The following is a 24,778-nucleotide window of genomic DNA, read 5'->3' as shown; positions in this document are numbered from 1 at the left end:
CCCGGCCCGGCCCACCTGGGGCTTGTGAGGAGCAGAGTCTCCAGGACCAAATGTAACAGCACAGGTGAGGCCAGGACAGGTGCGGGACGGGCACCCGCGGGGGACGCTCGGCAGGGGCCCGCTCTCCGGGGACCTGGGCTCTGCAGGGACCATCCCGCCGTCTGGGCCTCAGCGCACGCCCCCCACGAGCACCCGACTGAGCTGTGCCCCTTGTTGCCCCAAACTCCAGCCCCGCCCCGGACATCCTGGCTGGGCATGTCACGTGGGGCCCAGGAATTCCTACAGGTCCGGGAGCTCCCGAAGGGGCTGTCCCGCCTCGGAGGAGTGCGACGCCCTGCCCCGGGGGCCTGCGCAGGTGCTGCCCACGCCGGGCCCCGTAAGGTGCTTCAATCCTGGGTTTGCAACCAAGGCAATGTGACATGTCCTGGCGCCCTGGGTCCACAAGACCCGTCAGCCGGGGACAGGGTTCCAGCCGCGCAGGGGACAGCTCCATGGAGGTTAATGACAGCTGTTGGGGACGTTTTGTTGGTGATGGCCTCCCACCCTCTGACGCCGTCCCCGCACCATCGTGCGGCTTCCCGGGGGTGGGGGGGCAGCCGCTGGCTCCCGGCCGCTGGGCTGCTTGGAAGCGTCTGCTTGGAGCGAGCGGACCAGCCCGGGGCCCGCAGCACCCGGCTCCCCGTCGTGCTGGCGCCGGAGGGCGGGGCCGTGGCCACCGGGTCCCCCAGGACGGTCCTCGGGGCCCCTGCGGTCTCTGAGGGATTGAGCCCCGCACACTGCCCTTTGGAAAAATACATCTCATGTCCCCGTCGGAAATGACTCTAAGACATCCTCCTTTCTCACAGGCCGAGAATCTTCGGCTCGCGACGTAAACTGTTCTCGTGACCTCGCCGGCCCCAAGCTCCGTTATGAAGTTCATCGCCTCAGCCCGCAAAGCCCATGTGTTTTGCGGCCTTAGGTCTAATTTAAAAGACGTGAAAGGCCAAGAAAATCATTCCGATCTAGTATCAAAATCCCAAAACCCAGGGGAAAGCTGCAGCTGTGAAAACGTTCAGATTTAATTCTATTAAAAAAAAATTTTTTTTAAAGATTTAATTCTATTTTCGCAGAGGAAAAAGCCCTAAGGAAACTGCAGATGCAGGCTGGGGCCTGGAGCCTCCACCCCACGGCCTAAGGAAATTCTCTGAGCAGCATCCTCCCCACCCCCTGCCCTATGAAACAATATTTTCGAGAGGAAAAGAAATAATTTCTTAAAGAACCCTACAAATTAACAGTGACACAGGTCCGTGCTCATGGGGAGAGCAGACTGTGAAGGGGAGTGTTTGGCTCTAGGACTTCCCGCTGGTCGGGGCCAAGGGAGCCCCGAGGCCCGGGAGGTGCGGCTGGCTCGGAACCTGCGGGCCCAGGGGACCGGCGACGGGAGACGGAGAGCCCCGAGCTTAGACGTGGGAGCCCGGAGCACCCTCGGGAGTCCCCACGCTCCTCGCTCACAGAGGGGAGCCAGCTGGAGGGCCTCGCCGCCGGGAGCACGTTTCCCACGGGACGGGGGAGGGGCGCCCCACCGCTGCTCGCCCGCGGGGGCCGGGGGCAGCCAGCAACCACGCACACTCAGGAGCACTGCATTTCCGATGGTTTATTTCGTCTCGGCATAAGCGGACACGGACAGGGGTTCACAGCAACCGGGCCTGGGTGTGAAACCCGAAGCGCTAACACGCTCCCTGCACGCGCGGCGACGTCTGTCCTGGACGTGGCGCTGCGGCCCGCTGACAGCTTGCAAGCGCCTGGCGGGCTGTGGTCTCCGGAGAGCGAGCACCCGCCCGCAGCCGTGGGGGCCGCCCCGAGCCCAGGGTGCAGGGGGGGCGAGGCTGGGCCCCGCCGGCAGGTGCAGGGAGCAGCCACAGGAAAGCAGGCACCGTGGGAGCCCGGGCACCCCGCTCGCCTTCCCTCACCTTCCCACGGACACCATCTCGGAGGGGCGGGAAACGGAGAACAGCGAGTGTTTTTAATGCCCAAGAACGACGCCTTCGAAGCTAGGAAAGCAAGTAAAACGAGCGCGAACACGACACAGCACTTGCGGGTCCACGCGGCCCAAGCAGGGGTGCAGCGCGCTGCAGCCTGAACTCGCCTTGGCTCTGGGACACAGTCGGGGAGCTCGGGCACAGCCTCAGACACACGTGCCCTGAGCAGCGTCTCCGGGTTTCCAGCGCATCCCGGGGGGCGGAGCGGAGTGGGTCCCCCGCTGACAGAGGCGGTCTCCGGACAGCACCGCTGCTCTTCAGGTCCGTGCAAGCGTCCGCGTGCCGGGGTTAATGTCACCAGAATTACGGACGGTCGTCCTACACCCCGTAGGCTCATTTGCCTCTGACAGATCACTCATCGGGAACACGTCTACACCAAACACGCAACAAGTGAGTAACAAAAGTAAGGCATCCTTCGCAGTGCTGGGCGCACCCCTGGAACCCCGTGCAGGAAGAGGCCCGTCCCTGGCACGCCAGCCGTCGGGGGCCAGTCTCAGCCGGGACGGCCTGCCCCCCAGCCCCCGCCCGCCACCAAGCCGTGCCCCACATCACGACCCCAGAGGGGTGGCTTTTCTGCTCGTGGAACTGGTGCAAACCTTGTGCCTACAACTCCAAATAACGGCCCCCAACGCCAAAGGGGTTGGTCCCCAGGGCATGGCAGGCCCCCTGGCATTTGTCTTCATGAGGTGCCCCTATTTAGAAATAAGACACTGTTCCCTGTCCTTCCACTCACCCTTCGGCTTCCCCCGGCCTCCCTGGGTGTTCCGCTGGGGCGACCCCCGGCACCCCAAGGCGAGCCCCGCAGGCAGTGAGGCCATGTCCAGGACAGGCCTCTGTTCCATGAAATCCCGCGCCGCACACGGCAGTGCAGCTGGGCAGTGGCCGCGAGGCTGTGCGCACCTGCCCCCCGGCGCTTCCCTGAGCTCGGGCGCGGCTCTACCCTGCAGGCCCACCCGCACCGCGCTTCGCTTTCAAACGGCAAACATCACAGGGACGATTTCTCAAGCAAAATCACAGTGATAGTATTTCATGAATTCGAGGCTTACGGGATGAAAATATTAGCCTGGTTCTATCTCATATAAAAGCTTTGCCACAAATATAACAACATTCCAGAGGAAGGCGTGCTGCAATACAAGGCGTACGTTTCCCTTAAAACGACATTGTCTGTCCCCTTTTGCTGTAAATTCCTCTTTCTCCTGCCGTTTCTGCTTTCTACTCCCGCAGAAGGCCGACCACGGCAGGCGGTGGAAGTGTGTCCCCTCTTTCCTAAGACGATGAGGTGAGCCAGGCTGCCGGGGTCTCCTCGTGGCTCGTGAGCTGTCCCGACACGCCGGACGCCAGGATGTGCTCCAACGGGAATCAGGAACTCTGTTCCTCTGGCACACGCGTGAAGATGCGAGCTGGCCGTTTCTAAACACACTCAACCGGTGACTTTCATAACCGCAGACTCTCGAAAAAGCACGACGTATCTCCCAAAACCCACGACGCTACAGGACGTCAGCGCCCCCTCACCGGGTTAGGAAGTGAACAGCACTAAGGGTGCCGGACTCCGTCTCCCTGCACCACAGACGTTAAGTGCGGCTTTTCCTATTTTAATAAAAAAACGACTGGATTCAGAATCCAAATCAGTTCGCCTCTATTTGTGAGCATGTGTTTTAGCCGGAAATGCGTAGTAAATAGTAAGCTCTGCCTACATCTACTTGGAAAGTAAAATGTTAATAACAAATGAGGAAGAATCATTTGATTTGTTGTTAGTGCTTTGTCCTCTCGAAGTAGCGAGTTTCCTGCTAATTTCTATCAGGCTGCTTTGGAATTCAATTAGAAAAACGTACTTTCCTTGCCAATTGTGTTATAAATATAGTTACTTCCCCTTATGTCAATATGCTCCTTGTCCCTTCGCCACAGCCTCTTGGAGTCGCGTTTGTAAAAAATCCATTTCCCTGGTCAGAGTCACCTAATATGTACTCAGAACATTGTAAGCAAAAAAACAAAAAAACAAAAAACAAAACCAAACAAAAAAAAAACGTCGTCCGCAGTGGGTTCCCAATGTGCCCACGCCTTCGTCTTTAGAAGCGTCAGGAGTGGTTTTAACCTTCTTCCGCTGGGTGGTGGGGGGTGGTAATCGTGTCTTCGAGCTCGTTATAGACCACGAAGGTGGCTGAGCACCTATGGGTACCTGGCCAAGGTTCTTTTGAAAACAGACAAGCATCCTTGTGGGGCAGCTTTTCCTACTCAAGCTTGGCTTCCCGGAGTAAATCATCCCCAGGACGTCCGACATAATCAGTAACACCCTTCCCTAACGACGTGTGACCGAGCGGGTTGACAGGTGAGGTGGCTCCGCTCCTGAGGCCGGGAGACCCACTCTGCAGCTTCCATGCGGCAGGGAAGGTACGTCCACTGCTTGCCGGACAGAGACCCACGGTACCCAGGGCCCCACCTTCCCTGCTGTGCCATCTGGGACTCACCCAACCCACATTTGAGTGCAAAATGACTATGTTAGGAACATCTGAGGAGCTCTGGTTACGGGTTATGAGTCTAAACCCCCAGCGCACAGTGCGTGGCCTGCTTCGGGGTCTCCTGGTGCTGGTGGCTGTGAGCTGGGTGCAAGGGGCCCTGTCCGGGCGGGGACACACTCCGGACAACTACTGACACGTGGGGCGGGCTGCGGACTCCCCGCGGGCACACTCTGGACCCCACCCTTCCCCGTGTCCTGAGGCTTGATGCTCCAATTGCTTCTCCTGCTCCGCCAGATGCCCGCCTCGTGTCCTCTTTGCAGCTCACCTATTTGCACAGACGTTGACACTGGACGCCGCGGACCGCGCTAAGCAAAGCGGGGCTGCAGGGAGGGCAGGTTAGGGCAGCTGACCTTCGGCACGAGGGCGTTGCAACAATCCCCGCGCGCGCACGAGCTTCCAGCTCCAGACGGCCCGGTGGACAGCGCGCACCGCAGGGCTCCCCCGCCGCCCCCCTAGGCCGCGCCGTCCTCGCCCCTGTCTGGCTTCTCCTCCGGCAGGTGCAGCACGAAGGGGACGAGCGCGCCCCGGGCGTCCAGCGGGGCGCGGAGCGGCGCGGGCTCGAAGGTGGCGCCCCGGCCCGCGCCCCGGCCCTCGCCCGCGCCCTCGCCCGCGCCCTCGCCGTCCTGCGGGGGCACGAAGCGCCAGGTGCCCCCGCGGCCCACGCAGTAGATGGCGCGGCCGAGCGCGGCGCAGCGGAAGGGCGGCAGGCCCGGCGGGTGCGCGGCGCAGCGGCTCCAGCGCTTGGCCAGGCAGTGGTAGCGCAGCACGGTCACCGCCCCGGCCGCCTGCGGGTCTCCGCGCGCCGCGCCCTGGTCGAAGCGGTAGACGGAGCCGCCCAGGGCCACCATGCCCAGCGCGCGCTCGCGGCTGCTGCTGCTCGGGCACTCCTGCCACTCGTCGCGCCGCGGGTCGTACTTGAGCAGGCGGCCGGACAGCGAGCCCCCGGACACGTAGATGTCGCCGTTGCACGCGGCCGCCTCGTGCGCCACGGCGAAGGCTCCGCGCGGCAGCGGGGCCACGGCGGCCCAGCGGTCGGCGCGCGGGTCGTAGCGCTCCACGCTGCGCAGGCACTCGCCGCCCACGGCGTACAGGTGTCCGTCCAGGGCCAGCAGCTGCAGCTGCGAGCGCGCCTGGCGCAGCGGGCGCACGGCGCTCCAGAGCCCCGTGGCCGGGTTGTAGCAGAAGACGCGGTCCGAGGCCCGCGCGCGCCCGTCCGGCCCCGCCGCGCCCACGCCGCCCGCCACGAAGAGGTAGTTGTGCAGCACGCACAGCCCGCAGCCCCGCGCCGCCGCGCCCTCGGGCAGCCGCGTCAGCTCGCGCCACTCGCCCGCCGCCTCGTGCAGCCAGAACACGGCGCGCGCGCCCCCGGCCCCCGCGCCCCCCGCGCCCCCCGCGGCCCCCGCCGGCCCGAGCTCCAGCGCCGCGGCCAGCAGGTGGGCCCGGCCCGCGCGCAGGCGGCGGCGCAGCAGCAGGTCGCGCTCGGCCCCCGACAGGCGCCCGAACACGCCGGGCTCGCGCAGCACGTCCAGGTAGTGGTCGCTCATGAAGCGGTAGGCGGCGTCGCGCAGCTCGGTCAGCCGCTGCCGCTTGGCCGCGCTCAGCACCTCGTAGCAGTTGGCCAGGCTCAGCTGCGGCGCCACGGCCTCGGCGGCGCGCTGCGCGGCGCACGGCAGCTGCAGGCGCCGCGCGCCCGCCGCCACCTCGGCCACGTTGTCGGGCCGCACCCCCGCCAGGCGCCCGCTGTACGCGTAGGCCAGCAGCAGCCGCAGCGCCGCCCAGCCCACGCCCTGCACCCGCAGCACGTCCCGCGACGCCCGCGCGCGGAAGTAGTCGCTGCGCGCCGCCAGCACCGCCTTGTGCGCCCGCAGCCGGCGGCCCGACACCTCGATGACCAGGTCGGGCTCCCCGTGCACGGGCTCGACGCCGGGGGCCACGGGCGCCAGGTCCCCGGGCTCCTCCGCCTCCTCCGGGGACGCGGGCTCCTCCAGGGACGCGGGCTCCGCGGGCGACAGCAGCTCCTCGGTGCACGCGGGCGACAGGAGCTCCTCCGGGGATGCGCGCTCCTCGGTGGACGCGCGCTCCTCTGGGGTCACGGGCTCCCCGGGCGACAGGAGCTCCTCCGGGGTCCCGGGCTCCGCCGGGGATGCGCGCACCTCCGGGGTCCCGGGCTCCTCCGGGGTCGCGCGCTCCGCCGGGGACGCGCGCTCCTCCAGGGTCCCGGGCTCCGCCGGGGATGCGCGCTCCTCCGGGGTCATGGGCTCCTCCGGGGACGCGCGCTCCGCCGGGGACACGCACTCCTCGGGGTCCCCGGGCTCCCCGGGAGCCGCGGCGCCCGCGCTGCCGACCTCCCCCTGCCGCTCCACCACCCGCGGGCCGCTACGACGCGAGGGCGGGGAGGACGCTGCGCCCTCCGCGGCGGAGGCGCGACCCTGCGGCGGGGAGCCGTCCCCGGAGCTGAAGCACAGCGACGCGCCGAGGCTGCAGGGTGTCTGCGCGGCCGGCGGCGGCGGGACCCCGGGCTGGCCGCGCGCCCCCTGCGCCCCCGCGCCCCCGGCCTCGGGCCCGCGCTCCGGGAGGGGGGGCTCCATGGGCGCCGCGCTCTGGCCGCCGCCGCCCCGCCCGCTCAGCAGCCCGGCATCACCGGCCCTGCCCCGCGCGCCTCAAGGCCCCGCGGCCCCTGGGCCCGGCTCCCGGGCTCCGCTTCTGGGTGCACAGTCCCGAGGCTCCCGCGAGGTGGGGCCTGTGCGCCCGGCGCGCACCCCCGCCAGCCTGGGACGCGGGGTCCGTGGGCTTCGCCTCCAGGCCGCACCCCAGGGCTCCCCGATGCTCCCCCGATGCTCCCTCCAGGCCGCGATGCTCCCCCGATGCTCCCTCCAGGCCGCGATGCTCCCCCGATGCTCCCTCCAGGCCGCGATGCTCCCCCGATGCTCCCTCCAGGCCGCGATGCTCCCCGATGCTCCCCCGATGCTCCCTCCGGCCGAGCCTTGGCCTCTGGGGGGGGGCCCCCCCGCAGGTCGGTCTCCGGTGCTGAGCTACCAGCAGGGCTAAGAGGAGCCAGGGCGCACCCTTCAGTTAGGTCCAGGGCAGGCTGCCTCTAAACCTCAGCACTGGGATTTTAACCCCGTGCCCGTGCAGCGCACCCCACAGAGCTCCCTTTTATTTGTAAGACTCCCATGGGCGACTCGGGTGTACGGTAGTCTGTGTCCAGGCATCCACACTCTTCACCCCCGCGGGAGGGGCTGTCGTGATTCGCCTGTGGAGGGGGGCTGGGTGCTAGGAAAACACCATGACGGCCGGAGAACTGGCCTTCCTCACTTAGGGGCAGGGGCCTCTTCCTTTGTTGGAACATCAGGTGTTTCCATATGGTGTCACCACACTCTTCTTGTTCCTGTTTGTGGGAGAGAGACAGGGTGTTTGAATGTGCATTTTTCAGTGGGGTCATTCTGTGTCGCTCACAGGGGTCTGCCCCCCCCGCCCCCCACTTCCAGGTTAGGGACTCACATGGGCAGGAAAGGGGATCATGACTATTCACTGCCGGAGAGTTGGATGAGTGAGACAAACAGAACAACTCAGGGGTCTTAGAAATGCCCTCTCCCTGTTCTTGCCCTGTTTGTGGGCCCATGACAGAGACCCCAGTTCAGCCCAGGGCTTTATTATTGGTTTTAAAGATTTTATTTATTCATGAGAGACATGGGGGGGGTGGGGGCAGAGACACAGGCAGAGGGAGGAGCAGGCTCCCTCCAGGGAGCCCGACGCAGGACTCGATCCCAGGACCCCGGGGTCACGCTCTGAGCCGAAGGCAGACGCTCAACCGCTGAGCCCCCAGGTGCCCCCAACCAAGGGCTTTAGAAACATTGGGTTCCTCCAAACAAAACAGCTCATTCTGCGGGTAAAAAAAAAAAAGCAGTCAAATACCAACAAATTCCTTTTTTCAACAGAATGCGATGTGTGTGTGAAGAACGTCCGGTGAGAAAGCATAATTAACATCATTCACTGTATTAACATGTGACAGTTTTCCTACAGTCTTTTCCAGTCGATTTCAAATTAAGTTACAACAAATATTAGGAGGAAGGAGCTGAGGACTCTTCTGTGGGGTTGGCCTCGGAGGCTCAACCCTGAAATCTGTGTGAGCCGTTCGTTCTTGGAACTGTGTCTCCGAGAAACCTCAGGGAAGCGACTCTCCACATGGCCTGCGTGCGGCCGAAGAGAAGCCGGAGCCAAACAAACACAAAACACCACACACGGATACACGTGAGATGGGAGCAGACGTGAGCACCTGCGGATGAAGGATAAAGTACGACCTTTCCTAAATTGGCGAAACCTTCCAAGACGCCCCAGCCTGAGAGGGGCCTTAGCAGTCTCACCACGACCGTGAGGGGAGGGGGTTCAGGTGTGTTCTAGCTTCTAAAGCAGAGCGTACGGGCAAGAAAGACGCCAAATACAGCTTAGTTTGATTATTGGGTAGGATGTGCGAGCCTCTCCGGTGAGTGGAGACCTAAGCAGCCCCCCAGCACCCCTGCTTTCTGCCTCTGCTGCCTGAGACAGTTCCCCGACCGCCCTGCTCGGGGTCGAGCACGTACCCCTGCTTCCCTGCCCTCCCTCCCTGGAGTCACTAAAGAGCTTTCCCGCTATTTTAGCAGTAAGCGTCCTCAGGTTGGAAACTCAAAACATTCGATTCTCTCTCCGTCCCCCCCCCCCCCCCGTCTGTTTTCCAGAAATCTTTAACAGCAACGCCCACGGCACACTCGCTGTGTACGAGGGCGCGTCCCGGGACGCATGGAAATGCCGGGCTATGAAACGCTGAGTGAGCTGGAACCCTGGGCTGCCGGGGCGTGCGGTCGGGGAGGAGGCAGCAGGACACACGGCCCCGGTGTTTACTCAGCTGGCGCCCAGCCCCGCTGCGGTGCGGTCTCAGGGCTGTGCATCCTGTCCCCAGCGAGGTGGCCGTGAGCATCCGCCCCCCCCACCCCGGCGAGGGAGTGGCAACGCACCGGAGAGCTGGAAGCAGTGCGTGTGCAAGGCAAGGCTCACGGCGTCTTCCCAAGGACGCGGCGGTGCCTTCTCAGCCATCGAGGCCGTTAGGGGAAACTCTGATGAAACTGAGATGCACTAACATATCTTACGCAAAATATCATGGACACAGGACAGCGGTTGAGCAGCCGCCTTCAGCCCAGGGTGTGACCCCAGGGTCCCGGGATTGAGTCCCACATCCCGCTCCCTGCGTGGAGCCTGCTTCTCCCTCTGCCTGTGTCTCTGCCTCTCTCTGTCTCTCTCATGAATAAATAAAATCTTTAAAAAAAAAAAAGTCATCAATACAGAGAACAGAAGCTGAAGGGTTGGGGTGGGAGGAAAGGGTGAAGAGCCTTGAAGGGCAAATCCACACACGTGAACCTTAACGCCAAACAGAGCCCGGCACGTGGCTCGGCACTAGCACTTCTCTACCCCACGGGACCGCAGGCCTCAGAACACTGAGCTCCTGTCGCTGTGGCCTGAGGAGTCCTCCTAGGACTTCCTGCTTCTGTCTCCGGCCTGACCCCTGAGAATGAGCAAAACCCTAAGCCCAAAGGGTTGTCCTCATAAATCGTCACGGACTGGAAGAAAAGGCCTAGAGCAGGACACGGTGTTGAAGCCTAAGTTTGAAACCGTGTTTCCGGGGATCCCTGGGTGGCGCAGCGGTTTGGCGCCTGCCTTTGGCCCAGGGCGCGATCCTGGAGACCCGGGATCGAATCCCACGTCGGGCTCCCAGTGCATGGAGCCTGCTTCTCCCTCTGCCTGTGTCTCTGCCTCTCTCTCTCTCTCTCTCTCTGTGACTATCATAAATAAAAAAAAAAAAAAAAAGAAAGAAAGAAACCGTGTTTTCAATCCCCGTGGCACCAGGGTGAGCCCCAGAGCCCCAGGCTGGTGCGTACGGACCCCGCTGTCCCTACAACCCAGCAGCAGCCACAGCTCCACGAGGAAACCCCCAGGGTCCGAGGCAGAGGGTGGAGCCACCTGGTGGCCTGAGGACACGGCTGGTTCCCGTCCAGCCGGACAAAGAGGAACCCCACTATCACGCCTCTCGGGTTCCCGCAGTGAAACCACTGCGCTTGCCAGTGCACGCGAGCGTCGGAGGTTGTGTCCCGCTGCTGGAAACGGCCTGCACGTCCACGGACACCCTCAGCAGGCTCCCTGCCCCGCCCCGCCCCAGCCCTGCCCCCAGCGACCCAGCCAGCCCCCCCGGGGTGACCACGCCGCCGTCAGGTGCCCCAGGAGGCCCCTGCCACCCTGCCGCCAGGCTCGGAGATGCTCCCCGGGGCGGGGAGGCCACCGCGCAGCGTGTCTGGAGGACGGTCCCCAGCGCTGTGAGCGTCTGGCCTCTTGCACATGTTGCCCGCCACCTCTCGGAGCAGACAGATGAAGGCATTAGGCGGAGGAACTGTTTCCCTTCCCAGGCGGTGTCAAAGCAGCTCGAGGCAGCCCTGCCCCCTCCCCACCCTGAGCGGCCAGTGCTGTGGTGCCCCCTTGACGGGGGGGGGGGGGGGGGGGGGGGGGGCGTATTCTGCACCAACGGGAGACCTCGGCTCGTCTGCTAAGACACTTTGTGCCAAAAAAAAAAAAAAAAAAAAGATGCTCCGTGCCAAGTGTCTCTGGACGGGCAGTCAGGGCTTCCCCCCATTTTGTGGGTGGCTCTAGAACCAGAATTCCACGGGGAGGCTCCTGGGGGGTTCCTGGAGGGCGCCCGGGCCGGTCCCTGCAGGTCGCCGGTCGTGGCGTCGGGCAGGCTGGCTTCCCCGAGGGTTGCCCTGAGTACAGCTCTGGGGGCCGCGGCATCTCCGCGGACGGCGTCCCGCAGACGTGGGTGACAGAGGCCGGCGGGCTTCCCGGCTGCAGTCAGAGAATGTCCCACGGAGGATCCATTATCTGAAGATGACTCGCGCAGCATGTCCCTCTGAAGGACAGGAGTCTCTGCTTGGCCTGATAAATACCTCAACAGAACTTTCAGGTTCTTCCCATCAACTGCTTCACTATTAATACCGACTCTTTAAAATGACTGTATGGTCTCCTAACGTGGACATTATTTATGTATCTGATGTGGACACTGGTTTATTTATAGTTAAATGTGGCTCTGGAATACTGCTTTAAAGAATCTTCCTTTTACATAATCATGCCTTTTGAAAAACCTATTTCAAATAAATATATATTAAAAAAAAACATTTGTTAAGGCCGTGAACCGAGAGCCGCGCCCTCGAAGCGTGCCGGGGCGCCCCGGCCCCCACGGCCACAGAGCGATGGCCTGCCCCGGCTGTTCACACAGACGTCGCATTTCAAGGTGGTTTCGCCCCTGGGCCCCGGTCAGGGCGGGCTGGTGGCTCCGGGGAGGCCGCCCGGCTAGGCTGGCCGATGCCCACACCCGTGCCCCTCGGCCCCAAGCACCCTGGCGGTGCGGAGCCAGCCTCGGAGGAGGCCAGAGCCAGCCATGGGAGCCTCCCTCACCAAAGGCCTCTTCGTCTCGAGATGCCACCCGGGTACGTGCGCTGTCGCGGCAGCTGAAGGAGGTGCCACGTGGAGTCGCCGAGGACGAGTCAGACCTTACACGACAGCTTCCCTTGGAGTCCAGGCCCGGGGGCGGCGGGGGCAGCAAGCTGCCTGTGCCCGCCTGTCGTGCGCGCGTCCCAGCCTCCGTGCCCCCGGGGTCCTGCTGCGCCCGCCCTGAGCTCCGGTGGCCTGGCCTCGTCTGGCAGGTGCCGCCCGCCTCACGGCCCCGTGTCCACACAGAGGAGACGGGGCTCGGCTCCACAGACGACCACCCCTCGTGTGCCACGCGTCAGCCTCTTCTGGGGGATGGAAACACCACACCGGGGAGTGGACGGGGGACACAGGAGCCGTGGCGGGCGTGCTCAGGCCTGCATCCGCCGCCGCACCTGCCGTGGGATCCCATGGCCACGGCGCCCGCTCGCTGCCCCCCATGGGCCCGCGCTCGAGTCACGGCCCTAAGAGCGGCGCACACAGAAGGCACACGCCTGGGCCCTCGTCCTGAGGACCCGCCCCAGCCTGGGGGGTGGGGGGCGCTCCAGAATGGCCTTCGGATGCAAACTTAGAATATGGGGACACATTTGTCCCTCCCTGGGGGTCATGATTCAAGACTTACAGGCTTAGCTAACGCTCGGTGTGGACACGAAGGTCACAGACAGGAGCACCGAGGCCCGTGACTCCAGGCCATGCTGCCGTTTCCAGCCCTCGGGTGCCTCCACCAAAGTCGGGATGTGCGTTTGCACATCCACGGAAATGCGGCTACGATCAGAGTTGAGAGACCACCCGAGCCAAGTAAACCGCATTTTTTCTCGACCGTTCCATCGGCCAAACTCCCACGGACGCCGCCTCCACGTGCTCGTCTATTGGGCAGATACGCCCCGAACACCCACGACATCGCGGGTGCCAGAAAGCTCCTCGGACCCGGCAGGCGCGGTCTCAGCCCCTGAGTTCACGGCCTGCTGAGGAAGGCCAACAGCCGTCGCTCTACGGGTTCTGAGGGAACAGCAACCCGCGGAGTGCCACCCGGGGAGCCCCCACGGCTCGGCTGGTGACACGTGGACCAGAGGGCAGGGAAGTCTCCTCTGAGAACGGGGGGTGCACGCCGAGCCCCGCAGAGAGGGCGGTTAGGCAGGGATCGCCAGGGCAGCCAGCCAGGGGCACATCCTCAGAGCGAACCGGCGAGGCCAGTCCTGGACGCGGGAGCCCAGGTCCCCAGGTCCCTGGGTCAGCGGGTCAGGGCCTGGCCGGGCCCCGGAGCCGCTCCGTCTCGCGTGCAGTGCAAATCCCTGGACGCCGGTAGAGAAGCGAGGGGAAGGCGACCTGGCAGGCACGTGATCCGTCTTGAGCGCAAGAACAACGGCTTCGTCCTCCTGCACACCAGGGACTCTCTCAGCTGCTTCGGACGGATTTGGGTCCGCCAAGGTCGCCGCGCACACCTCGGGGCCCCTGAGGTCCTCGCTCCTGCTGCTGGAGCCTTCGACACCTGATTCAGGACGCTCAAAGTTCCAGGGGCTTTGGGACATGGCAAAGTCACACAAAAACTCCCGTCGTGTCATTCTCAACGTCTTAAGCTCTTGGCTTCCCAGCAGAGCCTCGTCCAAGATCTGCACCGCTTACGTGGTTTGATTAAAACCCATGAAAGTCCCGGGCCGCCCAGGTGCGGTGTCGGCGACGGCCTGCGTTCAGCTCAGGTCATGATCTCGGGGTGCCAGGGTCGAGGCCCAGACCGGGCTCCCCGCCCAGCACAGTCTGCGTCTCCCTCTGCCCCACCCCGCTCAGTCGCGCTCTCCCCCCTCAGACAAGATCTTGAGAGGAAACAGCTCTGGAAGCCCCCCCACCTTCTCCGCTCCCTTATTAGCTGCCGGTGGTGCACACGGAAGGGAGGGTACAGGCCCTTCTGTCCCCGCTGCCCCGACCCGCTCGGGCCCAGATGCCACAGAGCCCGCCTCCCCCCCCCCCCCCAGCACCCCTGCACGGCCGCACCGCCCTCCGCGGGAGATGCCACCGAGCCTGCGCTTCCTCCTTGGGCCGAGCGGCTGCCCACAAGGAGCGCGGACCCCATGGGGCCCAGGGACGGGCTGGGGGTGTGGCACCGACAGCCGCGCGAGGCCCCTCACCCCAGAGCCTGTCACCCGGACATCACCTGGAACCTTTCACCCAGAGCCCATCACCTAGACCATGTTACCTGGAGCCCATCACCTGGACCCTGTCACCTGGAGCCTGCCACCCAGACCACATTACCCGGACCCTCTCACCCAGGGCCCGTCACCCGGACCACGTCACCCGGAGCCTGTCACCTGGAGCCCGTCACCCAGACCCTGTCACCTGGACTCTGTCACCCGGGGCCTGTCACCTGGAGCCTGTCACCTGGAGCTCGTCACCCAGAGCCTGTCACCCAGGGCCTATCACCCAGAGCCCGTCACCTGGACCCTGTCACCCAGGGCCCATCACCTGGGCTCTGCACGTCCAGGGTCCTCTCGCGATGGCCTGCTTCCCGACCTAAGAGGCGTGGGTGGAGGGGAGGGCGATGCATCACTAAGGGACACTCCTGGGTGTCCCGGCCCCTGTGCCTGGGGGAGGCCCAAGGCCGGGTGGCCTGACAGGTCCAAGTCCACGTGTGCGAGTGGACGACAGGCCCGTCCTGCCAGGGTGGTCCAGGCCGCGCACGAGGGCGGAGGCTCAGACTAGGTGTCGTAGCTCTACCTGGAGCCGACCCCGAGGGTCCTCTGTGTTGATGATTCGCTGCCTCTGCGAACTCTTTGAACAACAGACTGAACGCGGCTCATGGGCGAAAGTCCCCAACATCTCCATCTGTCCTGCATATTTTCCCGATGAGCTTGAAGCTCACCTCAGGGTGAGAGAGGAATCTTCAGGCTTACAAACATGATGATTTGGGGGGAGAAATCAGCCCCGCTCTGCAACTGCCAGACACAGTGAGACCTCAGTTCCTGGGGGCCTGAGGCATCTGACCGCGTCCCCACGGTCTGCCCAGCATCTGAAGCTCCACGGAGCCGTGGAGAGCTGCTGAGTGGAAAAGGCGCTTTGGAGGCCATGAAACCACGGGGCGAGGAGCGTCTGCCCGGCCGGCCCGGCCTGTCCTTGCCCCGGGTCACAGCACATCCTTGCCGAGGGCCAGGGCCCCACGCAGGGCACTCAGCCTCGTCTCTTGCCACAGAGCCTGCTTCTGGCAGCCACTCCTTCTCCCAGTGGGTGCACACAGCCCAGCCCCCTGCAACAGGAGCTCCCGGAAAAGGCTTCAGGTTTTTTAGGAGTTTCCGTAGACACCGGGACATAGTCCTGATACCTTCCTGGGCAGGGGAATGCGCGGCCTTACCAAACCACAGTACAAGTCCTCCTTGATCCAGTGCGTACCACCTGGTAGGAGAGGGTCAGGCTGTGAGCACCTACGGGCTGCACTTTGTTCAGATGGGCTCGGGTGACGGGCTCTGGGTAACGGGTCCTGGGGTGAGGGGCCCCGGGTGACGGCGATCACCTCACCGAGCCCTCGTCCAGCACATCTGGGGTGCTCAGAGCCTGGGATGCAAACTCCACCCTGGAAAACCAGATATTTGAGGACACTGAGTTTCCAAAGCATTCCCGTTTGCAAAGCATGGAAATAATAAACAAGTTTTATCGATAAATGATCAATAAATCGCATATTTACATGCCATCGCTGAAAACTACGTTCTCAAGGTTTCCAGGCATTCGTGAAAAGGGCCTCCATCACGATGCTGACTTAAAGGCCAGGATCAAAGGGGAGCACGTGACAGAGAGCGAGCGAGAACACCGGGGACACAGAAAGGCATCGAGAAACTGCCACAAAGGCTAAAAGGCTGGTGATGGTGAGCTCTTGGGTGAATTTTCATATTTTTGGTGTCTTCAAACCGTCCGTCCTCAGCACGTATCAGAAGAACCATACACACAGCAGCCTCGTGCGCGAGCGTTCACGTGAGCGCGTCTGTGTACGAAATGAAACGACGCCAGCTCCCGTGGGGCCCCCCGGAGGAAGGGCGCTCGGTGAAGGATCCCGTGAGCCCCAGGCTCCCTGCACGGAGTCCGAGGTGAGGCATCACTTTTCAAGGTAAAATTTTGCTAAATCCTGGGCCTGACTTAGGCTGTAGATTTGCAGGGGAAACTTGTGGACGGAGGCCCGAGTGCCTGAATCCCAGCGCCAGAAACTGCCCCAAACCCAGGGCCTCAGGGGCCCCGGAGCACCGTCCCTGCCTTTTGCAGAAATAGGAGAAACCGAGGCCAGTGGGCGGGAGGGAGTGCTCGGGCCACACAGCCAAGGAGTGGGGTGTGGGACCCAGGACCCTGGCACCCGGCTCTCCCCGTGAGGTGGGCTCAACTCCACGGCGCTGGAACAGGAACGCCAAGACCCGACTATTTGTAAAGATGCCCACAAGCCCCAGGACGCCACGGCGGGCTCCCCCGTGACGTGACCCGAGGCACACGCTCGGGGCCGCAGCCACACTGCACACCTGCCGTCCCGCCCGAGGAAGGCCACACACCGGCGTCCGCCTGCCGGGCCAGGGCCGCGGGAGCTCAGCTGTGGGCTGCACCTCGACCTCCGCGCCCCGGGCCGTGCCCGCACCCCCTGCAGACGGTCCCACCGCTGAGCTGCCCAGGGCTCACGGAGCAGGCCTGCCGTCGTCACCTCACGCCGTCACTGCGCAAACACAGACGGTCAACGCCCACCGAACGCCAGGCGCACGCGGCGAACGGGACCCCAGGGCCCGGCCACCTGGCGGGGAGCCCCGCCCAGTCAGCAGCCAAGCCCCCGGGGTGCCCGCAGGGAGGGGATGCACAGACACCCCCATCGCCAGCGGGAACAGCCTGCGGGGGTACAGGGCAGGAACGGGCCGGAGGCACAAAGCAGGGTCCAAAATAAAACCGGCTCTTCCCGCGGCCGCGCCCAGTCCGAGGCGGGCAGAGGCCCGCGTCCACAGCGTCTGTCGCCAGCCCGAGCCAATGGCCCGGGGACCCCAGGGCGCCCACAGGACCGTCGTGCAGGAGGAGCCGGTCCTGCGAGGTCGCTGCGGGACAGACGCGGCCAAGACGAGCCCACGGGCGCAGGCACCGGGCATCTCTCAGGAACAAGGAAGGACGGCTGTGGGGGGGGCTGGATTCCTCGGGGCAGTGGCGACTCCTGCCTCGGGCCCAGTGGGGTCGTGGCTCATCCCTGCTCAGCGCTGGGCACCCCACAAGCACCGGGCCGCGCTGCGGGGGGCTGCTGGCTCCGGGCAGTCACCCAAAGCCAAGCCCGTGCCCTGAGGCAGGCACGGGGGGGGGGGCAAACAGAGGATCCGCCTCCCACGGCCCCGGGGCTCCAGGGCTTGGGCCCACAGGGCCTGCGGGCATCACACCTGCCAGCCCCACGGCCACGTCGCACCAGCCAAGGTGGCGCCAGGAGCGGCTCAGGCACCCACCCCCTGCCTCCGAGCCGAGGCCCCGCGCACACGGGGCTCTCCCCACTGCGAGGGTCCTCGCGGGAACCAGACCTCCGCGGCCTCTTCGTTCCTGGACCGGGTTTCACAGCTGAGCGATAGCCCCGCAGTACGACAGCTGGGAGGGGACGTGGGATCCTGTCGCTGCACACGGGGCAATATGAACCTAGTGGCCAGAGGGCGGGCTGTGGCAGGTGTCGCCTCTCCGAAGACAGCCCCATGGACGGGTCCCGCCCAGCATGGTCCCCTTATGTGCGCTGACGCTGGTCTGGGCAGGCCAGGCGACCCGGAGTGACCCGCGCAGGCAGGAAGGCTGGCGAGCACCCTCCCGGCTCTCTCCCCTTGGGACACAGTTTGGGGCCATTGGGCCACAAGGAAGAAGCCCAGCGACGCAGAAGCTGCCCACGGCGGGGGCCCCAGGGGCCACGGAGAGACAGGCCCTGCCTGGGGCCGCCCAGCCCGACAGCAGAGGTCCCCCCATGTCACACAGGGCACAGCTGAGCCAGCCCCACCGAGCCCGACGCAGACCACAGAGCCGCAGGTGGGAAACGCGTCTGTGCGCAGCCACGAGCTTAGCTCAAGTCACCGTCACCAACACCTGGACCCGGCGGCCTGTACGCGACACACACCTGCTTCTCACAGCTCTGGGGGCCGGGAGTCCAGGGTCGGGGGCCAGCACAGTGCAGGGGAGAGGCTGGGGAGTGCAGGGTCAGGGCCAGCACAGTGCAGGGGGGGAGGCCGGGGAGTGCAAGGTCAGGGCCAGCACGGTGCAGGGGGGAGGGAGGCCGGGGAGTGCAGGGTCAGGGCCAGCACAGTACAGGGGGCAGGTCGGGGAGCCCAGGGTCAGGGCCAGTGCGGTGCAGGGGAGGGGTCCTCCCCTGGTGGGGGCAGCAAGGCCGCCCGCACACAGCCGCCTCTTCCGAGGACGCCACCACGGCACCAGGCTGCACCCACACCAGCGTCACGCCGTGGGCGGGTCTCCCCGGCAGCCCCGGTTTGGGGGGACGTCTGTGCGGCGGGCGCCAAGTGAGCCCCGGTGAGGACGTCTGGGTGCCGCGAGCAGGCCTGTGTCGCACATGGCCACCTGCCGCCCAGGGGACAGTGACCAGGGGCCCAGGCCTGCGGGGCCCACACCGGGGACCCCGGCGCCACAGGAAGCAGCGGCCGGCGGTGGCCCAAAGGCGGCAGGTCGGATTGTCACCCCACGGGACCGCCTCACACAGATCACAGAGCAGTAAGGACTGTTGACGCGGCCGCTGCGGCCAGCTGGGGGAGCGCCGTCCACACCGTCTTCTTTAGTGATTTCCCTTCAGGACTCGGGAGCTCTCAGCTCTGAAGATGAATCCACATCCTACTCTGTGGAGCCCTAAGGTAGGAAGCCCATGAACTGCCCTAAAGGAAAGACCCCAGGGAACTTGCGGTGACATCATGTTCCGCTCTCTGCCCTATGTGCTCCTCCCGGCCTTCCTCGGCGCTTGCAGGGGCCCTGCTCCTCACCACAGGCCCTTTGCACATGATTTCTCCGGAACCTCCCGGAACCTCAGCCTTCAGATCTCAGCTCAACGTGTGTCACAGGCTTCCGCCGGCTGTCCGCCTCCTCCAGACGCTCATGGGGGTTGTGGCCGCACGTTTGCTGCCTTCCGCCCTACGGAGTCCAGGCCGCGAGAGGAGGGAGACTGGGTCGACTTCCGCCACGCCAGCACCTAGAAGCGCGCCTGACCCACGGAAGGCACTCAATAAATATTTGTGAAAGAAGGAAATTAATTTTTAATTGGTGAAACGTTGCACAAGACGTTGACTGGCTGCAGCTTCCAAGGCACTGTTTGTTTTAATATCCTTTCAAGCCGGCGCCGGGTTCTTGGCAAAAGATAAACTCCTAGAAGTTTTCATTTTACTCCAAAAGTTATTGCTGCTCTGTTTGAACTATTTTGCAAATATGCGCTGAATACCAACGCTGCGATCTGAGCATAATTACAATAATTGCAAGAGAAAAACCCCACTCGGGCCGCAGTGGAGGCGGCAACCCCTCCAACTCCAGAGCAGGGCAGACGTTTCCCCGAGCACCAGGAAGGCTGCACAGGATGGCAGGTCGGGGTTCCCATCCGCCAGCAGACCCCCCCCCCAGGCCCTCGGAGGCCCACGGAGCAGCTGCCCCCTGTGGTCCCCACTCGGGGGCAGGGAGGCTGAGGGGATCACGGTGCCTACGTGACCGCAGGCTCCCCACAAAGCCAGTGTCGCCGCGCACTGTGCCCGTTGGCATTTAGAGAACAACAGGAAGATGATTCCAGATGGAGGCGCGGAGAGCCGGGCTCCGGTACAGGAGCACAGGCTGCAGAGGCGTCCTTAACCCGCGGAGACCGCGGCCTTCCCGCTGCCAGAGCTGCCGCCGGCCTGAGACCTCCCACCTGAGGTCAGAAGCCAGGGGCCGCCGGGAGGATGTTCAGAGGTGATCCCTGTGTTCCAGATCCTTCCACCCTCCCAGTACCTGGCAACGTGCTCCAAGGATCAAGGCAGGGCCTTCCCTGAACCAACGCCGATTCCAGAAAGTTGGGAAAGTCACCCTGCTTGCATTTAGCCTCCGGCTAAGAGCCACCCAGCTAACGTTTTTTACTGTTTAACCCCAAACTGAGATTGCCTTAAAAACGGGCAAAATCTTCTAAGATTTCCATTGTGTTCTAATTACATTATCCACAACGCCTGTGCAGTTGACACGAGAAACTCAAAAGACTTTTTATCCCATTAAAATTTTTGCTTACTTATCCCCAGGAGAGAGGGCCGGATGCCAATCACCTCACACCAGCAGACAGTGGCGCCCCGGGCGAATCTGCCGGCGGGGCGGCGGTCCTCGGGGGTTTTGGGGTGTGGAGGGGTGTTCCAGTAATAGGACGCCATTAGCTGGGGGTAGCAGGCCCCAGGGCAGGGCTGGCATCCATTAGGCGCTCTAGTTAGCGGGAGGAAGGGCTGCTAACGAGATGGAGGGAGGTGGCCGGGGGCCAGGCCGGACACGGTGACCTCTCCGTTCCCTCGGGGCCCACGGGACAGGCGAATCCACCCGAGACCTGCTGGTCACGTGCCGCTAGTGCTGGGAGAAGACCTGCGGCAGCTTCTCCCACTGGCTGGTTCTCTGTTCCCCCGGAGCGCACACCGGCGGGGCGGGGGCGCACAGGGGAGGAGGCGGGGGCGCACAGGGGGCGGGGAGGGGGCGCACACCGGCGGGGCGGGGGGCGCACAGGGGCGGGGGGCGCACAGGGGAGGGGGGCGCACAGGGGCGGGGGGCGCACACGGGAGGGGGGCGCACAGGGGCGGGGGGCGCACAGGGGGCGGGGATGGGGGCGCACACCGGCGGGGCGGGGGACGCACAGGGGCGGGGGGCGCACAGGGGAGGGGGGGCCCTCCCCAAGGGCCGCCCAGCGCCGCAGGAGCCGAGGTCCCCAGCCCGGGGGGGTCGCAGCCGGGAAGCCATGGAGTCCCCTCCGCGCGCTCCAGGCGCCGGGCCCATCAGGATGCGGGGCACGTTCGCCGCCCGATGCCCCAGGAGCGCCCCCCGCCCCGGGGGTCCGCTCCCCGCTTCGGAGGCGCGCGCAGGCCGGGCCCTCGGAGCGCGGGGACCCCGGGCGCGCCAGCCGCAGACGTGGCCAGGGCGCCTCCCCACGGCCCTGCGCGGAGGCGGAGGCGGGGGCCCGGCGGGCGCGCACACGCGGGGAGGCCCGGGCCCGGGGGAGCGGCCGAGGCCCCGCAGCCCAGCGGCTCCCCCTCCACGCGGGCGCCCGGGGACCAAGCAGAGGTCCGCCCACCGCGCTGCCCACGCCGCCCCCGCGGGCAGGGCCACCCGGCAGCCGCCCCCTCCCCGCCCCAGCTCCCGCGGCCTGCGCCTCCGGGGCCCACCGGCCGCTGCCCTCGGTCCGCGGCGCCCCTACCTCGCCGCCGGCGACTCGCCCCACCCGGCGCCCACCCGCGCCCGGACGCCGCGCCCCGGCCGGTGGTCTCCGCCGCGCATGCGCGTGGGCCTCTTCCCGCGCACCTGTGGGAGCGCCCGGGGCGGGGCGGCCGCCTCCCGCGCACCTGTGCGAGCGCCCGGCGGGTTCGCAGGCGTCTTCCCGCGCGCGGGGGCGGGGGGCCTGGGGGCGGCGAGCGCCTGGGGGGTCCTCCGCTGCTCCGCGCGCCCCCGCGAGCGCCCAGGGGTCCCCCGCTGCTCCCCGCGCGCCCTGGAGCGCCTGGGGGGTCCTCCGCCGCTCCCCGCGCCCCCGCGAGCGCCCAGGGGTCCCCCTCCCCGCGCCCCCGCGAGCGCCCAGGGTCCCTCCGGCGCCGCCAGGCCCGGGCCGGCGAGTCCCCCCGCCGCGCCCTGCCCCGGGAAGCGGCGCAGCGGGCGCGGGGCCCGGCACTCACCCGGTCCGCGGAGGCCCAGCCGCTCAGAGGAGCGCGCCGCGGGGGCGGGAGCGGCCTCCGCCTCCGCCGGGCGCGCGTGCACTGGGGCGCGCAGCTCGGGTGAGGGAGCGCGCGCCGCCGCCAGGCTCGGCCCCGCGGGGCCCCGGCCCGGCCCCCCCGCCGCTCGCCCACCGTCGCCGGGACCGCGCGAGGCTCGCAGGCTCGGAGCTCGGAGCTCGGGCGCCAGGGGCCACCCGCACCCGGACGGCCCCCGCGGAGGCCCCGCTGCGCCCGCGAACATTGCGGGGACCCCCCCTCGGGCCTCTGCCGAAGGCCACACTCTTTGTGTCCAACTTCCCCGCCCCCTTGTCCTCCGGGGCCCCGCGGGCGATTCTGCGCTTGGACACGGTGCCCTGCTGACACGTTGGGGGGGCAGCCCTGCTCTCCTCCTTACAGATTCCCCAGTGAAAAAGCAAGAGGTTCCTGCGGCACCTCGTCCTCCGACCGCGGGGTGGCCCGGGGTGGGGGCGCAGGCCCTGCAGGGACCCCTGGGCTCCCGGGAAGGAAGGGAAGATGCTCTCCCTACCTCCAGCTGCCTCCTGCCCCCTTCAGCGCTGATTAACACTGGACCCCCCACGGTACGTGCTATTTTTAAAGATTTTGTGCAAAATAAGGTTGATTCGATTTCCATAGGCACAGAGAGCCTCAGACTTGACTTGGCTCAAATTTTGCACTTGACAGTCTTTGCCCGGCTACTGTGCCCTGGGCCTTTCGGATTTCAGGACCGTAGCTCAGGCTCTGAGAACATCCTTAAAGAATGGTTTTCAGGGATCCCCGGTGGCTCGGCGGTTTAGCACCTGCCCTTGGCCCAGGGCCCAATCCTGGATTCCCAGGATCGAGTCCCGTATCCGGCTCCCTGCATGGAGCCTGCTTCTCCCTCTGCCTGTGTCTCTGCCTCTCTCTCTCTCTCTGTGTGTGTGTCTCTCATGAATAAATAAAAAATAAAAAATCTTATTTCATTCACTTGCCAAGTAGAATACTTTACATCGGGGTTTGCCTCAGAGGAAGCAGAAACCAAACAAACTATTGGGAGATATATTCTTAAATTATCAGTTAACTCTCACAGAAACAGATCTTCTGGAGGCTGAAGCATTCCCGTCATGCTCCACTTTCATTATGTTCTATTTACTCCAAAAATATTCCAAAATCTACTGGGATCCTATTAGTGGATGTCTGTTTCCTTTACATGGAAACCGGGTCAGTAGCTCACCACCACTGACTCAACGTCGCTTGGAGTAGAGTTTAAGTTTATTTCGCCAGCGGGGCCTCCAGGCCTCACTCCCATTCTTCTCAAGAGGAACTTTAGGCTGAGCCACGGATTCGCGGCTTCCTCTGGCTCCCCTCCCACCTCCGTGGATTAGTGTCCAGTGGCCACGAAGCTTCCCCCAACCACGTGTGCTACTGCCAACGAAATACTGGCCCATCTTTTCTATCATTCTGCAGACTTCCAGAGGTCAGGTGGTGTCATACTTAACTTTTCTTTCCACTATACACTGCTTGCCGTAAAACAAATGAATTAACTTGAAATACTCATCCAACCCCTACACCATCTGGTAGATAAGGTGTGTGGGGGACCCCATCCATTTTCAGACTTTACATGTTTTATTCAAAAAGCATGTACTATGGTCCCAATATAGTGAATGGAAATTGCAGAGGAACAGTCCACGCATTTAATTAGTTCATTCATTCAAACTACGGGGACCTCCAGGGTTCCTGAAATAGAACGTGGGACGTGATGATACCGAGAAGAAGGACTTGTTTTAAACATTAAATAACGTCTATTTCAAGAAAACTTCAACAATAACGTCATTTAGTATTTGGATTTTCGGCAACCCCGAAGAAGCCGGCCAACATCACAGCGCAGGGCTGTGGAAAGCATGACTGAGCCTCCGAACTGTGCTGGGGAGGACGGTCTACGGCGCGGGGAACGCCGGGGCAAGGGGCCTGGGCTCCGCGCTTGAGGCACCGGGAACCCCACTTGGAAGCTGCACGAGGAAACGGAGAGCGCCCAGCTCCGGGGTTGAGCAGCTGGGGTGTCAAACAGCACTTCCGCTGTCTGCAAGCGACAATTTTGAACAGGACCGTTGGCCGCTCGTGCTCCGCTGTCCTCTTCGGTGAGTTGGGGGGGTACCGGCACCCTCCCACGGGATGGCCGGGTGATGCCTGCGTGCCCTGGCTGGCTCCACCCATCACTCCGGCCCCTGGGGTGACTGTGGACCGTCTCCAGTCTCCAGTTCTGTGCTGTCCCGGGTCGTGCGTCGTAGGCATGCAGGACACGCGGCTGCCAGCCAGACACTAGCGCTGCGCCCTGTTCGGATGTGAGATTGCGAGATACTGTTTGGGGTGCTGTTACCAGAAAGCAGATCTTTCCCCAAAACTTTTTTTTAAATTTAATTCAATTAGCCAACACCTATACACACCTAGTTTCCGATGGAGAGTTCAGTAATTCAGTGCGTGTAACTCCCAGCGCCCCTCCCATCCCGCGCCCTCCTTAATGCCCATCACCCAGTGACCCCGTCCCCTCACCCACCGCCCCTTCCACGGCCCCTTGTTCATTTCCCAGAGTTAGACTCTCTCATGTTGTGTCTCCCTCTCTGGTATTTCCCACTCATTTTCTCTCGTTTCCCCTTTAATCCCTTTCACTATTTCTTATCTTCCCCGTAGGAGTAGGACCATATGATGATTGCATCGTCCTTGTCCATCATCTGCCGACAGACTCCGAGGCCCCTCCACAGTGTGGCCGTTGTGGACGTTGCTGCTGTGGACACTGGGGTGCAGGTGCCCCTTCGGGTCACTGGGTTTGTATCTTTTCCCCAAAGCTTTTAATAGCCCCAAAGAGTTTACACGCTCCCACCTTCCA

At 64.3% G+C, this 24,778-nt stretch overlaps 1 protein-coding gene across 4 annotated transcripts; it reads right to left on the bottom strand.

Annotated features, from left to right (window-relative positions):
• Nucleotides 1-1,618: 1,618 nt before the first annotated feature.
• Nucleotides 1,619-22,011, bottom strand: KBTBD11 (kelch repeat and BTB domain containing 11). Of its 4 annotated transcripts, none has more exons than XM_072775773.1 (2): nucleotides 21,880-22,011; nucleotides 1,619-7,922 (listed from the first exon to the last, which is right to left on the bottom strand). In XM_072775773.1, exon 2 carries the CDS (start codon nucleotides 7,120-7,122, stop codon nucleotides 4,987-4,989), a length of 2,136 nt encoding a protein of 711 aa, XP_072631874.1. In that variant the 5' UTR covers nucleotides 7,123-7,922; nucleotides 21,880-22,011; the 3' UTR covers nucleotides 1,619-4,986. The 4 variants fall into 4 exon arrangements, with proteins under 4 accessions (XP_072631874.1, XP_072631877.1, XP_072631876.1 ...); XM_072775776.1 differs by lacking the exon at nucleotides 21,880-22,011 and adding an exon at nucleotides 21,515-21,727; XM_072775775.1 differs by lacking the exon at nucleotides 21,880-22,011 and adding an exon at nucleotides 21,411-21,482.
• Nucleotides 22,012-24,778: the final 2,767 nt, after the last annotated feature.

Source organism: Canis lupus, chromosome 15 (assembly GCF_048164855.1).
Source record: "Canis lupus baileyi chromosome 15, mCanLup2.hap1, whole genome shotgun sequence".
Lineage (NCBI taxonomy): Eukaryota > Metazoa > Chordata > Mammalia > Carnivora > Canidae > Canis > Canis lupus.
Note: the sequence above shows the minus strand (reverse complement) of the source record. Positions and strands in the feature narration are given on the sequence as shown.

Bases quoted from the DNA above. Each gene is read 5' to 3' on its own strand.
- KBTBD11 (XM_072775773.1), bottom strand. From the start codon at position 7,122: ATGGAGCCCCCCCTCCCGGAGCGCGGGCCCGAGGCCGGGGGCGCGGGG.